This window comes from Stegostoma tigrinum, chromosome 35, assembly GCF_030684315.1.
Source record: "Stegostoma tigrinum isolate sSteTig4 chromosome 35, sSteTig4.hap1, whole genome shotgun sequence".
NCBI classification, from domain to species: Eukaryota; Metazoa; Chordata; class Chondrichthyes; order Orectolobiformes; family Stegostomatidae; genus Stegostoma; species Stegostoma tigrinum.
Genome location: NC_081388.1, coordinates 15,226,615 through 15,249,303, shown reverse-complemented (window position 1 = coordinate 15,249,303; position 22,689 = coordinate 15,226,615). Strand labels below are relative to the sequence as shown.

The 22,689-nt window shown below is 43.1% G+C and overlaps 1 protein-coding gene across 2 annotated transcripts in view; it reads left to right on the top strand.

The window, feature by feature from the left end:
- Positions 1–2,009: 2,009 nt before the first annotated feature.
- znf653 (zinc finger protein 653) overlaps positions 2,010–22,689 on the top strand; it is a 48,894-nt gene continuing 28,214 nt past the window's right edge. For both annotated transcript variants that reach the window (XR_009442971.1, XM_059639913.1), the window contains exons 1-5: positions 2,010–2,339; positions 7,482–7,531; positions 11,666–12,598; positions 17,040–17,124; positions 21,348–21,459. Coding sequence is in view for 1 of the 2 variants with exons in the window: in XM_059639913.1 (XP_059495896.1) it covers positions 2,029–2,339; positions 7,482–7,531; positions 11,666–12,598; positions 17,040–17,124; positions 21,348–21,459 (1,491 nt within the window). In the remaining variant the exon portion in view is untranslated. The remainder of the gene's footprint in view (positions 2,340–7,481; positions 7,532–11,665; positions 12,599–17,039; positions 17,125–21,347; positions 21,460–22,689) is intronic.

Genomic DNA, 22,689 nt, shown 5'->3' with positions numbered 1-22,689 from the left:
CTGAAGGTGGAGGTATGATCTGTTGGGAAGGCCTGAGAAACAAAATAAAGTGTGACTCATTGAAGTACAGCTGCACTTGTTTTGAGCCGTGACTATGGGAAAAACACTGACAGCCCATGCAGTTGTGGTGCCTGAACCATTGCTGACAGAGAGCAAACTTACTCAGAAAAGAAAACCAAATGGTGCGATGCTGGAGATCTGAAATGAAAATAGAACGTACTGGAGAAACTCAGCAGGTCTGGCAGCATCCATGGATACGTAAACCAAGAAATTATTTTGAACCTCTTTGTTAGAACTGACAGGGGCTAGAAGGTGGGTTGACAAAGTTGGGGAGGGGGAGCAAGTGACACAGACATTGAGGGTACCCAGAGCAAAAGGCAAAGTAAATGCTAATGAAAGTAGTTTCCCTCCACTCTCCCACCTCCCTTCCCTCCATTTCTTCGCCTGCTTTTCTTTCCTCTGCCACTCCCCACCTTTCCCTCCTCCAACTATTCCTATGCGCCTTCTCTCCTCCCTCCTTGTCAATCTTTTCTACTACCCCTTCCATTTCCTCTCCTTTTGTCTTTACCAACCCTCTTGCTTCTGTTGTGGGTCACCCTCTCTTCTCCCGCTTGAACCATCTCAGATCATTCATAGAACATAGAACAGTACAGCACAGAACAGGCCCTTCAGCCCACGATGTTGTGCCGACCATTGATCCTCATGTATGCAACCTCAAATTTCTGTGACCATATGCATGTCCAGCAGTCTCTTAAATGACCCAAAATGACCTTGCTTCCACAACTGCTGCTGGCAACGCATTCCATGCTCTCACAACTCTCTGTGTAAAGAACCCGCCTCTAACATCCCCTCTATACTTTCCTCTAACCAGCTTAAAACTATGACCCCTCGTGCTAGCCTTTTCTGCCCTGGGAAATAGTCTCTGGCTATCAACTCTATCTATGCCTCTCATTATCTTGTATACCTCAATTAGGTCCCCTCTCCTCCTCCTTTTCTCCAATGAAATTCATGATCTCATTGCATGGCTCAATGGATTAATGTCAACTCTTACATCTTATTGGCATTTCTACTTCTGTACAACCATGCACATTAACTAATTATTGTGCTTTTATTGATCATGTTTTATTTTTGATTACACAAGTGCAGTTGGGTTCTTAGGACATTTGGTTTGAAACCTAATATAGATAAGTGAGTTAACTTCTGCCATTTGGAAACGTAATTTAGTTTTATTTTATTTATTTACTCGTGGGACATGGGCATTGCTGACTGGCCCAGCATTTTTGATTGCTCATCCCTAGTTGCCCATATGAAGTTGGTGGTGGGTTGTCTTTTCTTGAACCATTGCAGTCCACATGCCATAGGTTGACTCACAATGCCCATAAGGAGGGAATTCCAGGATTTTGACCCAGCGACAGTGAGGGAACGGTGATATATTTTCAAGTCAGGATGGCGAGTGGTTTGGAGGGGCACCTGTGGTACATGCGCTGACCCTGCCCTTTCTGGCTGTAAATTGTCATGCGTTTAGAAGGTGCTGTTTCAGGATCTTTGGTGAATTTCATCAGTGCATCTTGTAGATAGTACATAGTTGGGGGGGAATCAGTGATGATAACACCATTGAGTGTCAAAACACCATGATTAGATTGTCTTTTAATGGAAATGTTCATTGCCTGGCATGTGTGGTGTCCATGTTGCTGGCCAATTGTCAGCCCAACATTGGATATAGTCCAGATCCCATTGCATTTGCACTTGGACTACTTACAATAGTCAATAATATAGTACATGTTGCATATTTAATGTAATTCCCATTTCGCGCAGGAACCAAGAGACCAAATCCCACCTCAAAACCTCAGCACTCACAATGGGTAGAAGACAAGAGCTGCATTTCCGGTTGTCGTCCCCAAAGCGACTTTTTCCGGGGCTCGACGGGCGTCCATCTTGGTGAGGGCGTTGACCCCCTGACCCACGGAAGCGGAAGTCGGTGCCAGTGGGTTGTTGGCTGGTGGGGGGAGGAAGGCCGGAGTGACCAAGATGGCGGACGGGATGGAGCCGGCGGCGGCAGCAGCAGCGGGGGAGGACTCGGAGTCCGGGCCTTTGCGGGATCCTCTGCCCGGCGATGTCGGTGCGGAAGCCAAGCGGGGCCGCGGGCGGCCGCGCCTCAGCGACACCGACCGGCTGCAGCGGCGCCTCAACAGCCGCAAGAAGTACGACAACCGGCGCATCTATATCGGAGAGTCCTACGTGGTGTGGGCCGCCCTCCGAGAGCGTTACGGCTGGTCTGACAAGAGGCTGGCACTGCACCTGGTGCAGCTGGAGCAGGGCGGCCGGGACCGCCGGCACAGGTGAGGGGCTTCCCCACCCTCACCCTCACCCCCACCCGCGGGGGGGGGGGCACGGGGTGAGGGGTTTCCCGATCCCTGCCCGCGGGGTGAGGGGTTTCCCGATCCCTGCCCGCGGGGTGAGGGGTTTCCCGATCCCTGCCCGCGGGGGGGCACGGGGTGAGGGGTTTCCCGATCCCTGCCCGCGGGGGGGCACGGGGTGAGGGGTTTCCCGATCCCTGCCCGCGGGGGGGCGCATGTGGCAATTCAATGCCCTTGAGCACAGCTGAGGCGTTCCCCATTCCTTTCCTTGTTCTGCATAATTATTCTCCAGCATCTTCCTTCACCCCCTGCCAGCCATAGTTTGAGACCCTCTTCCTGAGGTCCTTGCAATTGACCTCCTTTAAACTGTGTGATGTTTAGGTACTTGTAAGAATTGCAGTAATAGCGACAGTTCACTTTTACTTCATTTGGGCCAGCATCTCAGATTTGTGTGTTTTTATTTGGTTAACCTTTACATGCATAGCGTCAGCTGAGCCAGGCCTGACCTGCTGAGTGTTTCCACGTCCTTATGTAAACTTGTTAAACTAATGATCTAAAGATGATGCCAAGTGACACGGGGAGAAGGGAGACAGCTGGCTAGCATAAGTTCAGAGTCATGTCAACTGTGTGGGATGAAAGCCAGTTGTGGTTGAGGTGGGCTTGTGATCTCTGTCAGTTTGGCACTCCAGTGGGGAGGGATACTTCATGTATTGAAGCTGTTGTCGAAATTCACAACAAAATCCAGGGTTCCTGCAACCCATAGGTTGGCATTCAGCTGTTGATAAGGAATTAGGCAGTAGCATTGGATATGAGTTCAGTCAGTGACTCCATACAGTGAAGTCTGATATTTTGACAGCAGTTGCACATAGAAAACTACCTCTTCACTAATTCTCTGTACAGTAATCTTATCAGCCTTGTGTTGTAAATGTTTACAATGACTGAGCACCTGCACTTTAACATCACTAAGCTTTCATTCTTAATACGTATGTGTATGAAATGTATCTGCTAAATTATACAGTTGTTAGAAATAAGTGAATAACTAACTGTTTGGGTTGCCTGTCTATGGAGAGGTCAGTATTGATCAGTGTAAAATCAGTCCTTAATGTGGGTGTTTTATGTACAAATTAGGAGCAGGAGTAGGCTGTTTGGCCCATTGAGTCTGCTCCAGTTCATGGCTGAACTGACTGTGCAATCATTGTGCTGGAAATGGAATGTAAAAGCTTTTATTTAGATTAGAAATAAATTGTGTAGTCATTGTGCTGGAAGTGGAATGTGTATACTTTAGCTTAGATTTTAAATGGGATGGTGCGTCACTTTAAGTACATCTTTATTAGTGGTGTCGTACAGCTTGCTAAGCAATAACATAGACAGTTCAGCATATTGGTGACAGTCTGGACACTGACTGGAGTGACAAAAACACTGTAGAGTTGCAGATACTGGAAATCTAAAAAGCAAAAATTGCTGAGAAAACAGCAGGTCTGTCAGCATCGGTGAAGAGAAAACAGAGTTAACCTTTCAGGTCCAGAAACCTTTCCTCAGAGTTGATTGGGGTTGGGTTAAGGTTGATTATTTAAGCTAAGGATGGGGAGGGGAATGGAGAAGGAGCACACAATAGGTAGAGATTGAGTCCAGGGACACGGAACAACAGTCAGGCAGACGAAAGAATGGATAAAGGTTAGTCTGGGGGAAATCAGTAACTGACCATGATTTGGTTGTGGTAGCAGCCCACATAATGACAAAGCCCCGTGTGTGGGTGTTGGGGGACACTTGGAAGAAGGTACTGAGGCCCTGAAGTTATTCAACTCAAAATGGAGTCCTGAAGACTACCAGATCTCCAAGTGGACTGGAGTGACATGTTGGGTGGATTAGGTCCTTTTGCCATCTCTCAGCAAATTACTTCTGAAAGCAGAGGTTTTCCCCTTGTTCATTCATGGGTTGAGGGTGCTGCTGGCCAAGCGGCATTTAATGTCCATCCCTAATTGCCCAGAGGGCAGTTAAGAGTCAACCACATTGCTGTGGGTCTGGAGTCACATGTAGGCCAGACCAAGTAAGGATAGCAGTTCCTACCCTAAAGAATATGAGTGAACCGGATGGGTTTTTCATGACAATCGACAATGGATTCATGATCATTATTAGACTGTTAATTTACTGGCGTTTATTGAATTGAAATTCCACCAACTGCTGTGGCAGGATGTGAAGCCAGGTGCCCAGAGCACTATGTGGTCTCTGTATTAATAGTCCAGTGGCAATACCACTAGGCCATTGCCTCCCTACAATTAATTGGTTTTTGATGTTAATGTAAAGAGCTGAATGATGGAGAGAATATTGGAGAGTTCTCATGTTCTTCCAAAATAAATTGTTTTTGGACTACCATTGCCAGCTCAAAAGGCAAATTGTGCTTCAGGTTAAAAACTTGTGACGGTGTGTTACTACCTGAATACTGCACTGGAATATTAACTTGGGTTAACGCTTAAAATTGAGGCTGGAACCCTAGTGTGCTATGTATAAAAACTGTGATTGTAACTAAATTACAGATCATTATTTGTTTACAGGGGAATATGGCCTGCATTTCTTTAGCTTTTAAATTTTTTATTAATTGTACCATTTGGGGTTTTAATTGTCCTATGAATATTCTGTTTAGATTCACCTACAAAATTGGGCATCTGGGGAAGGGGCGAGACTGTTCGGGATAAGAAGAGAGTAAGGATTTGGGTTTAATTCTGTAATTAATGAGACATCTTGTGGAGGGTTGGAAGACTCTGACTCTGTCAAAGATAAATGGAAACTCCATGTTTCCTGTGCAATTAACATGACACGAAAGACACACTACTTATTTTTTTCAAGAATGAAGTACTGTGGATACTGCACAATTACAGATACTTAAAATTCCATGTACAAACAAATTAATTTAAATCTTGAAGAGCATAAAGAACCCCTAAAAAGGTGACATCTATCAAAAATGAGTGTCAGTATTTTGACCATTTGATCAACACTGAAAAGCTAAAAGCAATCTTTTCTAGAGGGCAGAGTGAAGGGAGATCAGCCTGAGCTGTCATCAAGCAGTTGTAGACAAGCTACTGCTGCTGGCACATTGGCAAATGACCCTGGCAGAAATAGCTACAAGGCAGGGCAAGACAGACTGGATGAGATTGAACAGTTTAGGCCTGTAATTGTGAGTTTAGAATGATGAGATCTAATTGAACGATATAAGATGCTAAAAGGAATTGACAAAGATGGAGAGAGGATGTTTACCTCTTGTGGGGTAATCTAGAATGAGAGATCATAGCCTTAGGCTATGGGGTAGCAAATTTAAAGCACTTGAGGAAATACTTCTTTCAAAGGGTTGTGAACCTATAGAACTAACTCATTACCCCAGAGCGTGGTGGATGGTTGGACACAATGCATTGAGGAGAGAGATTTTTGATTAGTAATAAGTTAAGGATTATGGAGAATGAGCAGGAAAGTGGAGTTGAGGTTGAGATGAAATCAGCCATGATGGTGTTAAATGGCAGCGCAGGCTCAAGATACTGAATGGCCTTCTATTAATTCCTAGTTCCTAAATTAGTCTGAAACTGATTAGAAGCAGAAAACGCTGAAAATACTCAGATATAGCAGCCTCTGTAGAGCGAGAAATCAGGCTAACTTCTTGAGTCAATCATGATTATGCAGGTTTATGGACTTTCCCAGCTTTTGGATTATTTGTTGACAGAGCTGAGAGATTTGTATGTGCAAATTGGGAAAAACCTAGGGAAGTGGTAACACAGATCTTAAACCATTACAATGGATTCTGAATCACTGTATACAATTCAACCCTCTGGAGTCATCCTGACTGTCCTTTTCCACACCCCCCACCCCGCTTACTGTCTTCTGGAGCTAGCAGACTGGTTATCCTTGAGCATAATGTCTGGTTTTTGGACTGCCAGGTGTTGTATTATTGACTTGTATTAATTGTTTTAGCGAACAAATTTTGTATTGATTCGTTGGTGCTGTCTTTCGCAACGAAGACTGGGTTACCTCTTGCAGTATTTTGCATATTGCTGCATTGAGGCCGTTTTTGAAACAAAAGTGAGCCTGTTCTAGTCCCCTTGATCTGTATCGCCTGCCAACCCCATCCATACTTATTTTGCTTGCAGATGTTTAATGTACCATGAAAAGGTAAATTTTGCAGCTGTCACAATTGTGAAAAGTGATTTGCGTTGGCTGCTGAAGTTTCCGGAATAGAATATACCCGGAAATCTTGTCCTCGCCAGTTAATAACATCATTGCCAACACTGGCATATGGGTTGAGCTGATATCTGGCTGCCTTTGCAGGGCATTTGACGTTTTCACTGCATCTGTTTAGTGTTTTGAGTATTTGGCAATAAATCAAGTTGCACTTGTGTAATGGTGAGATTGGCACAGTTTTACAGGGCCATTGATTTCTGTCGAGACAATCAAAGCCGCTACTGTACTTGCTATTCTTTGTTTATCCAGTCCCTATGGAGTAGGGATCGAGGTCCACGTTGACCGTCCAGAGAGCATCCAACCCTATCCCTATAACCCTTCATTTCCCACGGCTAATCCACAGAGCCTGCACATCCCTGGACACTGGGCAATTTAGTGTGGCCATTTTACCTAGCCTGAGTATCTTTAGACTGTAGGAGGAAACTGGAGCACCTGGAGGAAACCCACACAGATATGGGGAGAATGTGCAAATTCAGTCACCTGAGGGTGGGATTGCACCTGGGTCCCTGTTGCTGTGAGGCAGCAGTGCCAACCACTGAGCCATTGTGCCACCCTGTTGTGTGGTAATCACCCCACAATTGTTTAGCTCAATATGGTGATCATTACACTGTAATTGAGGCAGAATGTTTAAACAGTGGATATATTGGCATTACTGAGGTCAGGGAGCATCTGTGGAGCGAGGAGCAGAATTAACATTTCAGCTTGATGACTTTGCATCAGAGCAGGCCATTGATCTGAACCATTGGCTCCACTGATGCTCCCTCAGCTACTGAGTATTTTGCATTATGTTTCAGATTTCTAGTGTGCAATATATCTGCATTGGCGCAGTTAGAAAAATGAATTACTATTCGCAAGCATAGTGAAAGATGTACTTCATAACTATTTTTATTTCATTTATAGCAAATCTGGTGCAGAGGAACAGAACTCGAAAATTAATTCCTCACAAAAAGGTAAGCCTGTTATCAGCTGTGGGAGGATGGTACTCTTTGACAACAACACAAAATTAGGGCTCAATATAAGCTACTTAGCATGGCATTTGCAACATTAATCACCAGGGGTATATTTTTTACTTCAGTTAAGTTTTACTGAAATTGTTGGCATGTATATAAAGTAAGAAAATCAATTTTATACTACCATTGGCATTCACTGGCAAGAAATGAAGGAATATTTAGCAGTAGTTTTTGCATTTAGAATATTCTGAGCTCAATTTTCCAGTCCTTCATACAAATTTTGCTAAAATGAATCACTTTCCAAACTTGAGTTTTTTATATTTCATCAGTTTACGATATTTTACCTAGCAGGCTAGAATATCTCCGACAAGATTTCCCAGTCCAAATGTGTTAGCTTCTTGCATCAACTCAGATTGATACGAAACATTCTGCAACTTGGTAAACTGGCGACCCTGTAAAATTCTTATAACTTTGGGTGGCACGGTGGTTTAGTGGTTAACACTGCCTCACAGTGCCAGGAACCTGGGTTTGATTCCAGCCTTGGGTGACTGTCTGCATTGAGTTTGCATGTTTTTCCTGTTTCTGCGTGGAATTCAGGTTTCCTCCCACAGTCCAAAGATGTGCAGGTTAGGTGGATTGGCCATTGAAATTGTTGTGTAGTGGCCTTGGATGTGCAGCCTAGGTGGATTAGCCATGGAAAATGTGGGGTTACAAGGAAAGGGTGGGGAGGTGAGTCTGGATGGAGTTGGTGAAATGTAATGATCTAATGGCCTCTTTCCACACAGGGGATTCCATAATTCTACCCTCTGCTGGCTTTCTTGCCAATATACCAGGCGCACAATTTTTAAAAAATTCATCGATGGGATATGAGCATTGCTGACCGGGCCAGCGATTATTCCCCAGTCAGTCCCATTGTTGTTGCATGTCGACCAGATGTGTGTTTATGATGAATAATTAGAGGTTCATGAACATCATTCTGAAAATTGTCTTCCATTCAAGTTTTTTAAAATTAATTGTGTTCAAATTTTGAGATTTGAACCCCTCTCTCTAGAGCATTTGCTTAGGTCTCTGGACTACTAGTCTTGTGACAATTACCACTATATCACTGTATCCCCCATATCACACTTGTACCTAATTTGGGTGAGTATTATAGTTGCATACAAAATGTGCCCATATGTTGTACAACCCAATTTTCAGCACTTGTGGCTTATCAGCATTGGGTGTTAAATAATATTGATATAGCACTGTTAAAGATTAGAAGTATTAACACTTCAGTCAGAAATGTTGTAATCTATTGCACAATAGTGGCATAGCTGTTTTAACAATTAAAAGTCACTATTTGCTGAGCTAGCACAGTTGCCGTCAATTGATCCTACTTCTATAAAGCCAATCTCTTCATCTCTCCTGCCCTGTAATGGAGGCTGATAATTTGAGAAAATTGGCCAGGGTCCAAAACGTACTTTTGTAGGGGGTGAAATTGCCATCCCATTTAAACTGGCAATGCCACATAGAAATTTGCAACTCTGTTGAGAAGAGATGACACTATCCATGTGATTTTCTTCAGCTGCTTCTGTAAAGACATGTAGCAAACTTCTTGTTTCCCATTTGTTCGTGAGATGTGGCTAGCCATATTGCAGTGGCTCTGGAGTTATGTAGGCCAGACCAAGCAAGGATGGAAGATTTCCTTGTCTGAAGGACATTAATTAACCAAATGGGTCTTTATAACAATTGACAGTGATTATCCAATCACCATTGAATCAGTTTTTTATTCCAGATTTTTATTGGATTCAGATTTCACCATTTGCCCTAGCAGGATTTTGAACCTGTATTGCCATGATATTAGCCTTTCGCTCTGGATTACTAGATCAGTGACGTTAACTTGTCCCCCGCCTCCATCTGAGGAATTTTACCAAAATAATTTCCAGCAACGTTAGAGTATGTTGGGGATCTCATGAAAAATAGAGGCCACAGAAGTTCTTCTGAATGTAATAACTGGAGCAAATCCTACTGATCTGTTGGGTAAAACTTGCTCAACTCATCTTGTTTTCCTTTTGCACAGCTTGAGGATTTTACGTTGTGGTTTTGGTTCCGAACACTGTCCCACAGTATCAAGGAAATGATGACTTCACAAGACATGCGTTTTACTTTATCCCTTCTGTTTTGTGTGTTCAGTTGTAAGTGCCCCAATGGCATTGTGCAGTAGTCTTTCATCAAATCCTCACCTGCATATCTGCATCCTTCTGATGTGAATTTGTGATGTGACAGAACTGAGAAAATCCTCCCTCTCTAAGACAAAAATAGTTCAGTACAGAGGCTAGAGTATGACATTAGAAATTTTACCCCTCATAACATATCAGTTCTCGCTGATGCTCTTAAACATAATTAATTGCAAAAGTGTAGATTCTTATTTGAGGCCCAGTTGAGCATTTCAGAACTTTAGTTAAAGTGCTTTGCAACATTTTGAACAATTTGATTTTCTTGGAATAGCACGGTGGCTCAGTGGTTAGTGCTGCTGCCTCACAACGCCAGGTTCAAATCCACCCTTGGACAACCGTCTGTGTGGAGTTTGCTCGTTCTCCCCGAGTTTGTAGGCTTCCTCAGGGTGCTCCGGTTTCCTCCTGAAGATTAGGTGGATTGGTCATGGCCAATGCAGGGTCACAGGGAGGGGGTCTGGGTGGAGATTTGATGTGGACTCGATGGGCCGAATGGTCTCCTTCCACACTGTGGCAATTTTGTGATTCTATGATTCCCAGGTATCTTTTAGAAATATATGAAAGTAAATACTCATTGAATCCACTGAGGGAATCAATGCTGGGAAATGGAACATGTTCTCACTCTTTTGTATCCCTTGTCAGGTGTAGATTGCCAGTGCGTTCACCACAAGGCCTATTGGTAAAAGAAAATTTTAAATAAAATAAATCTTTCATTTAACTTCAAATGACAAGGGTAACTGCATATAATAAATTAATCTTGAAGATAATTGGTAATAATTTAAACTCAAGTAATATCTTCCAGAGGACTCTTGGCTTTAAAAGTTTAGGTTGAAAAACCTGAATTGAGAATAAGTTTAGAACCATGCACTGTTAATATAGCTGAGCGTGTTTTGCACACCTTGTTTAGTCATGATGCACCATTTGAAAACTGTTTGATTCCTCTCACGGTGGCTTAATTAGCCTTGACATGAAAGGAAGCCCTGGGTCCAATCCCAATGCTTTTCTGAATCGTGTACTCCCACTCTGCATGATTCTGTGGTTCTTGTGGAGAGGTACCAAATCGGACGTACTTATTGTGTCTGATTACTCTGCAGCAGCCTGTCTTTGATCATCTAGTAAGGGCAGGATTTGGGCTGTGTGACTATCTCTGCACAACATTGTGAAATGGTGACTTGGGCCAAGTTCTTGTATGGCACTATGAAACTGCTCTAAAGCAGATGCCAGCACCTTCGTGAGAAAGTGGCATGGTGCTTTGGGACCATCAAAACTTCTATCGATTTAAAGATAACACAGTTATCTGGAGCTGGAGGAACACAGCAGGCCAGGCAGCATCAGAGGAGCACGGAAGTTGACGTTTCGGGTTGGGACCTTTTTTAAGAAATGGGGGAGGGAGCTCTGAAATAAATAGAGAGGAGGTTGGGCTGGGGAATGTAGATGGGATGGTAGATGGGACCTTCCCCAGCTTCACCCTCCTCTCTATTTATTTTGGAGCTGCCTCCCCCATTTCTGAAGAAGGGATCTGACCCGAAATGTCAACTTGCGTGCTCCTCTGATGCTGCCTGGTCTGCTGTGTTCCTCCCGTTCCACACTTATCTCTGACTTGAGCTTCGGCAGTTCTACTATCTTCTATCAATTAAAAATGCTTTTAGGTTGAAGACTTAATGATGCCAACTATTAGTTTCCTATTGGCAGAATTATTATTCATAGTTTTCTGTCACCCTTTTTTGCTTTAAATTACTTATTTCAGCTCTTCTTGCAGCTATAAGCTCTAGCACTCATTGGCTCTATAGAGCAACTTTGTGGGGTCTCTTAATTTTTCATTACATAGAAGAATGATTTTCACCTACTTCCCCACGGGCAATGTTGCAAGCAATTTGAGTTTAACTAATACATTGTAACAACTTCTCTGTTTTACCCACAGTCAAAAAGCAAGCACTTAGCTCACTGAAGACTCTGGTGGTGTGGTACGAGCATCATAAACAGACATGCAAGCAGGAGCCTGTACTCTATGAACTGCAGCGAGTGTGTGAGTGCTCAGTGGCCATTGTGTGGCAGTGTGAAGCAGGTCACCAGTACCTGCAGTGCTTAGAGCCTGTCCGGAAGAACTGCCACACCCCGGATGCTGAACCTGCCGCCAAGGACATTGTGACGGTCAGCACTTCAGAGGAAACCCAGAGTCAGCAGCCCTGCCCAGTGACCAAGAAGGTGCGGAAGGAAAAAAGAGGCACAGTCAGAAAGAAGCCAGGACAGTCTAATGAATTGTACATGAAGTGCGAATCGGACACTTCCACCTGTGACGAGTCTGACTCTGAACAGAAGTTTGAAGAATATTTCAACGTGAAACTCATTGATGTTGATGCCAGTGAGTCTGTCTATGACACTGCAAACAAAGAAGGTGGCGTGAATGACAAAACCTTGAATTCAGGGGGCAAATCTTGTGAGGAAACAGACAAAAGTGAAGACAGACATGGAACTGAGGTTGGTGAGCTGGCATCTCCGTGTCGAGCCCAATCGCCATGCAAGAGCTCTATTGCGGAAGACCATCTGCCACTGCCAGCACAGCTTCCAGCACTGGCTGACGTACCGCAGACTGTTGAGAAAGATGCGTTGACCTCCTTAACTGCCGACTGTGCTGTAACTGTGCAGATTTCCACTGTACAGAGTTCGGAGATCACTAGCATCACAGAGTCAGAGTTTGGGCAGGTACCTTTGGACACTGCGCAGCCAGCAAACCCCACTGAATATGAGGAAATGACATGTACTTTTTCAGAGCAGTTGACGTATGTGAATCCAGTGGGTGAATGTTATACCATTGCGGGACAGACTGAAGGCGCAGAGTGGAGTGAGCATCCAGGTAAGAATTTTTTTTGTTCCCCTAGGGTCTCCTCATTTGGCTTTCATCACGTCCCGACCCAGACAAGTAATTTGTATTGCTGGTTACAGGAATTGCTGCTGAAATACCTTTTTGCTGTGCTGGTGAATGTTTTTGTTTCTGTTTAAACCATTGGGATTTTTGTGAAATGTTTTGTTAAATCAAATGTTCGCAAAGGCTGAACAGATCTGGGTGTCTCAGGATTGAAAGACTGGATATCCAATAACTGTGTCTATGCTTTGAGATTTTGTAATGTTTTTAATTGAGGTTTCACTAACCAACCGAGTGTTGTTCCTGTTCCGGGTGTGTATAACAGGATAGTGTGAAGGGAGCCATTACCATTGGGCCATAGTGTAGCTGATGGGCTTTTTTGGATGGAGATTCTTAGTCGAACCTGCACTGGTGGTATAAAATTAACATTGCTTCACATTTAACCTTGGAAGTATTTTCATTTGTACATGACAGTTCTAAACAATTCTTGATTACAGTAGTACCAAACCTTCTCTGTCCTAAGCTGGTAAAACCCTGAAATTCTCTATTGCAGTCTGTTTCAGATGAGCGCAGTTCATAAAAACATGACCGCCTCTGGTGATGCAAAAATGAGGGTAGCAATTTCCACTTAATCTCTTTCCATCTTCAGTTTTCTATTTGGAATAAAAATGGGTAGCTTGCCATCCACATGTTGCATTAACCCACTGAAGGTCCAATCTAACTTACATAATTTGCATTGCATAATTATGGAGAGTTCATTGCAAAGTCAGGCCAAATTTATGAAGCACTCTGTCGATAGTTCATAGTTTATTTTCTACCAGGAACTAATTTTTAACTTGGTGTATTGAAACAGCAGACGTAGCTCAAAACATTCAGGGATAACTTGCTGGATGCAATGTGTGGCTTTACATCCAGCATGCGTGCACATCCCTTCTTGTAAGTTCAGTTCGAAGCTCAAAGCAAAATGGTGTCGTGCTGCATGCATTGGACTGCCCGCCACTAGCTTCAGAATATTAGAACATAGAACATAGAACATAGAACATAGAACATAGAACATAGAACATAGAACATAGAACATAGAACATAGAACATAGAACATAGAACAGTACAGCACAGAACAGGCCCTTCAGCCCACAATGTTGTGCCGACCATTGATCCTCATGTATGCACCCTCAAATTTCTGTGACCATATACATGTCCAGCAGTCTCTTAAATGACCCCAATGACCTTGCTTCCACAACTGCTGCTGGCAACGCATTCCATGCTCCCACAACTCTCTGCGTAAAGAACCTGCCTCTGACATCCCCTCTACTTTCCTCCAAACAGCTTAAAACTATGACCCCTCGTGCTAGCCATTTCTGCCCTGGGAAATAGTCTCTGGCTATCAACTCTATCTATGCCTCTCATTATCTTGTATACCTCAATTAGGTCCCCTCTCCTCCTCCTTTTCTCCAATGAAAAGAGACCGAGCTCAGTCAACCTCTCTTCATAAGATAAGCCCTCCAGTCCAGGCAGCATCCTGGTAAACCTCCTCTGAACCCTCTCCAAAGCATCCACATCTTTCCTATAATAGGGCGCCCAGAACTGGACGCAGTATTCCAAGTGCGGTCTAACCAAAGTTTTATAGAGCTGCAACAAGATCTCACGACTCTTAAACTCAATCCCCCTGTTAATGAAAGCCAAAACACCATATGCTTTCTTAACAACCCTGTCCACTTGGGTGGCCATTTTAAGGGATCTATGTATCTGCACACCAAGATCCCTCTGTTCCTCCACGCTGCCAAGAATCCTATCCTTAATCCTGTACTCAGCTTTCAAATTCGACCTTCCAAAATGCATCACCTCGCATTTATCCAGGTTGAACTCCATCTGCCACCTCTCAGCCCATCTCTGCATCCTGTCAATGTTCCGCTGCAGCCTACAACAGCCCTCTACACTGTCAACGACACCTCCGACCTTTGTGTCGTCTGCAAACTTGCTGACCCATCCTTCAATCCCCTCGTCCAAGTCATTAATAAAAATTACAAACAGTAGAGGCCCAAGGACAGAGCCCTGTGGAACTCCACTCACCACTGACTTCCAGGCAGAATATTTTCCTTCTACTACCACTCGCTGTCTTCTGTTGGCCAGCCAATTCTGTATCCAAGCAGCTAAGTTCCCCTGTATCCCATTCCTCCTGACCTTCTGAATGAGCCTACCATGGGGAACCTTATCAAATGCCTTACTGAAGTCCATATACACCACATCCACAGCTCGACCCTCATCACAGTACCTTAGCACAGACCTTAGCACAGTAATACACCACTACAGTCCTTTCAGGATGCAGCAACTTTTCAGGTGCATGGTTCTTTGAAAGGGAAGTCACAGGTGGACAGGGTGGTGAATGCATTTAGCACACTTGCCTACATTGAGTGTAGGAATTGGGATGTCGTGTTATGGGACACTGATGAGGCCACTTCTAGAATACTGTGTACGATTTTGGTTGCCCGTCTATAGGCGCAATGTTGTGCAACTTGAAAGGATGCAGAAAAAAATCTACGAGGATGTTGTCAAGACTGGAGGATTTGGCAGGGAGAGGCTGAATAGGATGGAGCTTTTGTCTCTGGAGTGTTGGAGGCTGAAGGGCGACCGTATGGAGGTTTATAAAATCATGGATAACGTAAATAGTCAAGGTTTTTTCCCCAGATTAGGGGAATCCGAAACTAGAGGGCAAAAGTTTAAGGTGCCAGTGGAAGGATTTAAAAGGGACCTAAGGGCTTTCATTTTCATGTAGAGGATGGCGCATGTATGGAGTGAGCTATTAGAGGAAGCGTTGAAGGCATGAAGAGGAAGGCATTACAAGGAAGTGGGTCAGAAGCTGGAAAGTGGGTCTCTGTCAGATTGGAATGTCTGGTAGGCACGGATAAATTGGACGCAAGGGTTTGCTTCTGTGACGTATGACTCTCTCTCTGTTTCTTCCTAAGCCACCAGTACAAATTGTGGGATCCATTACAATATAACCTGTTTTTGTTCTGGTTTGGTCAGTTAGTCATGTAGTCTGAAAGATGGTTAATTAGTTGGTCATGCATTTTGCTACATTAATGAGCAGGAAAATTGTCAGCACCAAGAGAGAGGTTCTCATTCCTGTAGCTTTTGGAAAATATCAAAGTTAGTTCTTGCTGCACTGCCTGAGATCTCAAGGTGTCCCTGCAATCTGCTAATGGAACATAATACAAGTTCTCCATAAGTTGGCCTTTAGTTTTATACAAGCTGGCCAAATTGTTGAGCAGTAATTGTATTTTTCAGAGGTTTTATTGATAAAGTAGTGACTGATATTCTGAAATAAAAATGGAAAATGCTGGAAATGCTTGGGCTTTGCAGCATCTGTGGAGAGAAACAGTTAATGTCTCAGATTTATAACCTTTCGTCTAAATTGGCGAAAGTTGCAACGTGCTTTTTTTTGAATGAAAACTGGGAGGACGGGAAAGACACACAACCATAAACAATGTCTCCACCCAGTATCTGAGCAAAAACATCTATTGCCCCACCTTGTCACTGATGTAAAATCGGTAGAGATTCAGCATGTGGAAGCAGGAAACCACTAGATGTATTAATTGCAGTCATTTTAAAATATCTATGCTGAGAGCTTGTTTAGGTTATTCAACAAGTCACTAAACAAAAAGTAGTTTTATATAAATTGTAGGAGCTGCTTAGGATGATAAATGAAAGTACTGTTATAATTTCTCACAAGACCTTTCCCCAACCCCTTTTTAGTACGTTGCAACCTGACCAACGATCCCAAATGGTTTGACTGAAAACACACTTGTGTGTTCCCAAGACGATTGTGTCTTGATTGACCTGGTACGAATGTGCGATCTGAAACTACCTGTTGACAGGCAAAGCTTGCTGTTGTATATGAGACACTCTTTCTTCATTTAACACAAATTGAAGTGAAAGTAATGAGGCTGAGGTTTCTGATTGTTTGTCCATAACTGTGGAAGCTGACCAGGTCTATTAAAGCAGTACCAGATAGTTAAGTTTCTAGGGGTATCTGAATCTATTTTCAGGAGACATCCACCTAAGTTATGGATCCACTGATATGAATCACTTAAAATATAGAAATACAGTGATAAATAGTGGGTATTTTCTAAAACAAGTTTGGAAGGCTTAATGTTAGTAACCTTTAAAGATGTGATGTTTGTGTCCTAGAACAATTTTTAATGTCATTTTTCAAATCTCGTTCAGTTTAACAGCATGGTTGTGATATTGTTATCTCCGCATTGGCCTGAAGTCTGCTGAATTCTGGACCAATAAGACTTTCTCCTTATGGCTGTATGGTAGTACTTCATTGTTGTAACAAGTTATTTTCAATGGCCTCTTGAGCACACTTGAGCTTTCGGATTGAATTGGTGGCAGTTCACCGTGACAGAAACTTTGTTCTTTACTGATGCAGGTGTGATAGGAGAAAGAACAGTCATTGATGGCTCTGCGTTGCCTGCACCTGAACCAAAGGAAGCTGCACAGAAAACGCCACATAAGTGAGTGTTTGGTTAAAGCTTCTGTGATGGGACATGAGATTTAGCTTTCATACTGACAACCTCAGATTCACATAATGTCCTGTGCTTCCATTGGTCGGTTGGTACTTGTTTCTGAAGTGCCCGTTGTTTTTCTATCTTTGAAGGTAAGATAGATAGAAGTGGCATGAATTGCTATTATAGGAATATATATTCAGGAATATGTCGATAATCTTTGCTGGTGTCTCAGTCACTGAATGCGTTGGTGTGATATAGTGCTGAACCAAGGAAGATCCCAGTTACAGATCTTGAACTTGACTGAATTAGCTGATCTCAAATGAAATAAACATACAAGGGGTACAGCATTTGATACCCGTTTCTGTGGATTAGGGAAAGGAACAGTGGCATGTGGCTCTCTGCCCTCAGTGAGGATAGAATTAACTTGGCTTGTGGGCAAGTTGTTTTAATGCTATTACACAGCTTGAATGTGGCAAGCAATTACTTGAGAGATCACCAGGGCTGAGAGCTGACAAGAGATCCATCTCCAGACATTGGCCAATGGAATAGATTCACCAACTTGAGAGAAAGACAAGGGCCACAGATGCATGACCAACACCACATGCAAGTTTCCCTCCAAGCCGCACATTGCCCTGACTTGGAACTGTATCATTGTTCCTTCCCTGTTGCTGGCTCAAAATCATTGGGCTTCCTCTCTGATATTACTCTGAATGTTCCTACAGTAGACTTTTAAGAAGGCAGCTCACTGCCATGGCAATTAGGGATAAGCAATAAATGCTGGCCCTGCCAGTGACGGCCACATCCCATAAACAACTTTTAAAAAGAGTAATTAAAGTAGTTGATGGGGTCACCTGCTCTTTCACTCATGTTGATTGATCTTGGTACATCATTGCCCAGAGTATGACAGATAATACCAAACTTCTGGCCCAGAGAGAGAGGGTACCACTGTGCCACAACAGCCTCTCTCGAAATGTTAGGAAAGTATTTTTAAACAACCTACATGAACATGTTATAACTCCTGAGACATATGTTCCAGTGGTAGGAGATACTATCACTATGCCACAAGATCTAAAAGAAATTGGATTGGTATAGATTTTTAATCAACTTTTCAGAGTGGTAGGAGTCTGGAATGCGCTGCCAGGGATGGTGGTGGAAGAAAATATGATAGGGGTGTAAAAGGGACTTTTTGATCAGCGCACAAACGTGCAATGGATAGAGGGATATGGATTAGTGGCAGGAAGAAGGAATGGCTTATTTTGGCATCCTGTTTGGTACAACATTGTGGGCCTGTTCCTGGTCAGTATTGTTCTATGTTCAGATAGTTATGACACACCTAAAAGACAGGTAGGACTTGAACCCAGACCTCCTGGCCTGGATGTCAGGACTATATTGTTGCACCATAAGAGTCCCCAGCACAATATTTTAGTTGTTATGTTTTTAATTTAACCTATTTTTCTCTGAACAAGTTGATTAGGTGTCATTATACACCTCTAGAGCAGGAAGGACTTCAACCTGGGACTCTTCGTCCAGGGGTAGGGACGCTACCAATGTGCCACGAGAGGGCCCTTCAAAAGAAGGCTGTTTGTGCATATAGACTGTAAGGCCAGACATTGCTAGTGCTGCTTTTCAAAATGGCATTTGCCATCTGGGTCACAAGAATGGGAATCTTGCCTGATACACCTACATCAGTGGTGATGAGTTATAACACAGCTCAGACTGTCGGTGAGACCTGAACCTTCCGACCAAGAGGTAGGATCACTCCTAGAACACCACAAGTTCTTCTCTCTCACTATTTTATTCTGCCAAGGCGTTTTGTTTAGCTAGAATGAAATATACAGATGGCTCGCTTCTCATGTGGGATACTGAGAGCACTTGGTTTTGAAGGAGGTTTTCTCATTCATGCTCAGAAGTAATCGGTCTGAGATCTTGGACCTTTACCTCTTCTCGCTTTGTAGACAGTTTAGTTGGGTAAGCTTTTAAAAGCTTACACTTTAGATTATGCATCAGTGATAAAGACGAAGCTTTTATCAAGTGACATTTTTTTAAAATGTCCTTCATCATTTACAATTTGCTGGGGTTGTTTGTATGTTGAACAGCAGAACCTTCCTTCTTTGTAGAAGGTATAGGAAAGAGCTGCTAATGATAAGTAAGAAACAAGCGCAGTGGAATAGCTTCTGAATTTTTCTGCTGTGCTTTGCCTGCCGTTGTTCTTCCTTTGACACGTAGGTGAAGAAATGTTATGTATTTGCTCACAGCTATTGTTGTTTGACTGCACACTTTAATAGTCATAGAGACATACAGCAATGGAAACAGACTCTTTGGTCTAACTTGTCCATGCTGACCAGATATCCTAAATTAGTCTAGCCCCATTTGCCAGTATTTGGCCCATATCCCTCCAAACCCCACTCTGGTGTGCATCATACGCACACCACTATGTGCATGAAAAAGTTGTCCCTCGGGTCCCTATAAATCTTTCTCTTCTCAGCTTAAACCTATTCCCTTTAGTTTTGGACACTCCTACCTTGTGGAAAAGACATTGGCTATTCACCCTATCCATGCTACTCATGATTCTATAAACCCCTATAAGGTTACCCCTCAGCCTCCAATGATCCAGGGAAAATAACCCTAGCCTCTTCAGTCTCTTTCTGTAGCTCAAACCCTCCAACCCTGGCAGCAGCCCAGTAAATCTTGTCTGAATCCTTTCATGTTTTATATCACTTTTCCAAGAGCAGGGAGACCAGAAATTCCAACAGTATTCAAAATTGAGCAGGTTGTGGGGCAACAGCTAACCCCACTGTATTGAGATGTAAAGCTCCAAATTCAATTTTACATGGTTGCACTGGATGACGAATGTGGTGTAGAACACCTTTGGAAGTTATAGCAGCACAAGTACTTTAGTGAAGCCCTGGATAAAGCATTGGGTCCCTCTTGTCTGTAGGTGATGATGAGCATAGGTTCGGAATAGATGGGTCTGTGGAAGATTCTGCTGACTGATAGGCTGTATGCCTTGACTCCCTCAAACGTTACACGAACATTTTATGGCTAGGGAGAGGTCCTCCAGTACGTCCCTGATATTGCCACTACTGTGCAAATCGTTTGTCCTGCCTTTGTAATGGTACGTGTAGCTCAGAGCCAGTCTCTTCTGTAACTTCAAGCCCTTAATCTCCAAAGGTGACCAGTCTCCACCCAGAATCAATTAGTGTTGCCCTGCTTTGTCAGTTTTTCGCTGTGCCCTTGGAGTGCCATTGTTTTCTGCCATGTTTTCTTCTGTTATCCATTACTGCATAAAGCGCCTGCTTTTCATTTGGGCATTGTCCATCCGAACAAGTCTAACCCCAGAGTTGAGTATTAATTATTGAACCTTAATGGGTATGCTGTTTGTGTGTACTTTGTATTGGTACGGATTACTGCAGAAGTGTCAATGGTGAATCTTGTCCAGCTTGTGTGTGTCCTGATAGGTTTTTCATGATTCACGCCCGTACTGAAATCAGTAAGGACAGCAGCAATTTAGATAATGTGGATGAATGACTACAACCTGCTGAGCTCCATCCTGTGGTGCAAAAATGCAGCTACAGGAAGAATTGTATACCTGAATTATGGAATGAATCATATAGGCCTTTCAGCCAGGCTGTGCAGCTGTTTATACTCCTAATCATCTTTGTCCTGTCTTTACTTCATATCGCCGCATCGACAGATCCTTCTGTTCTCTTTTCTCTTACTGTATTTATTCTTGCTTTCCCTTAAATTCATCAGCGCAATTTGCCTCAATCTATCCTCATGGTAGCAAATTCCATGCCCTCACCACTCTGAGAATAAAGAAGCTTCTCCTCAGTACCGTCTGCATTTATGGGGGCCATTGCTTTTAACTAGTTTTCATTCTTAAATTCTCCTTGATTTACGCATTGGGCCTTGGTGCTTGGGATTTCTCGTATCTCGTTGTTGGATCATGAGGATTTCTAAATCTTGTGTTTTGTATTTCACTTCATGTCCACAATTGGAGGAGGCACTCAGCAATGATTAGGTATGAAAATCTTGTGGCTGGCCACAGTGCAAAGCTGTTGCCAACTAACTTGAGATCAGAACAGAGTTTATATCTGGGATCTTCCGACTTACCTGGCTTAATTTCTTGCCACAGTACATTGATGCTGAAATACATAGATAATTTGTTATAAGTTTCTCCACTGCAGCACTTAAATGGACGCAGTCTAAATCTTGCATCCTCTCCACAGACCAAAGAGAAAAAAGGGCGGCTACATTATTGATGCAGACGGGATGTTTCAGTTGTTTCACTGTCCGCATGAAGGATGCAACCAGGTGTATATCACTTTGAACAGCTTCCAGGCAAGTACTAACTCTTGGCAATAAGACACACCTGTTGGAAAGATTAAGTTGTGAAATTTGTGATTAATTCAAGGAAAGGCAGAAAAGCAAGTTCTCACTGACCCATCGTGTTCAAGGCAGATGATAGCTGTAATGTTCCCAAATTTTGAGAAACGTTACCCAGTATCTTTGCCATGTCAGTGAAATCTAAATGGCCTGAATCAGTTTGTATGCACTCTGACAGTTTAATGTCTACGCTGACAAAGTCTGAAAGTTTAGTCTCTGTTTTGATAGAGAAAATTGACAGAGGTTTATTGACAGCTTAACTCTTCCTTTTTCATTTTGAACCAAGAAAGAAACTACCTACAATATACACTCTGCAATCCAAGTAACACAGCAAAGTAGGAATCTGGTTCCCACATGAATTTGAATGGTTTGATTTGAACTCGGTAATTTTGGACTAAAGTGGTGTTTTTTTTCTGTTTGGCCGTTACCCCCATTACTCATGCCAGGTATTTTAAATTTGGAAAATTGTTTACAGAATTTAAGAATGCTCACAACCATCTTCCTGAAGGATAGTCATAGAATCCCTACAGTGTGGAAACATGCCATTCCGTCCAACAAGTCCACACTGACTCTCTGAAGAGCATCCAACCCAGACTGACCTGACTGCCCTATCCCTGTAACCCTGCATTTCCCATGGCTAATCCACCTAATTTATGCATCCCTGGACACATTGGGCAATTAGCACAGCCAGTCCACCTAACCTGCATGTCTTTGGACTTTGGGAGGAAACCGGAGAGCCCAGAGGAATTCCTTGCAGACCGGGGGAGAATGTGCAAACTCCATACAGACAGTCGCCTGAGCCTGGAAATGAGCCTTGGTCCCTAGCGCTGAAATAGTAGTGCTAGCCACTGAGAAGGCAATTATGCTGGCTAAGTCCACATCCCACGTATTAATTAAAAAGAAAAATTGCTGTCACTACTATTATCACCAGTGAGGGGCCCTGCAACAATGCCTCACCTTCTGTACATAGCTCAGAATCCTCTTTAGGCTGCAGCCATCTAATTGAATATGAAGAATCTGTCATTTGTAATTCCTTCAAAAATATTATCATTCTGTAATTCTAAATCATTTAATCCCCTTAACCAGCTTAACTAAAATAGATTATCCAGCGATTATTGCATTCCTGTTTGTGGGAGCTTCCTCTGTACAAATTCTGCATTTCCTATGTTGCAACAGTGACCAAAT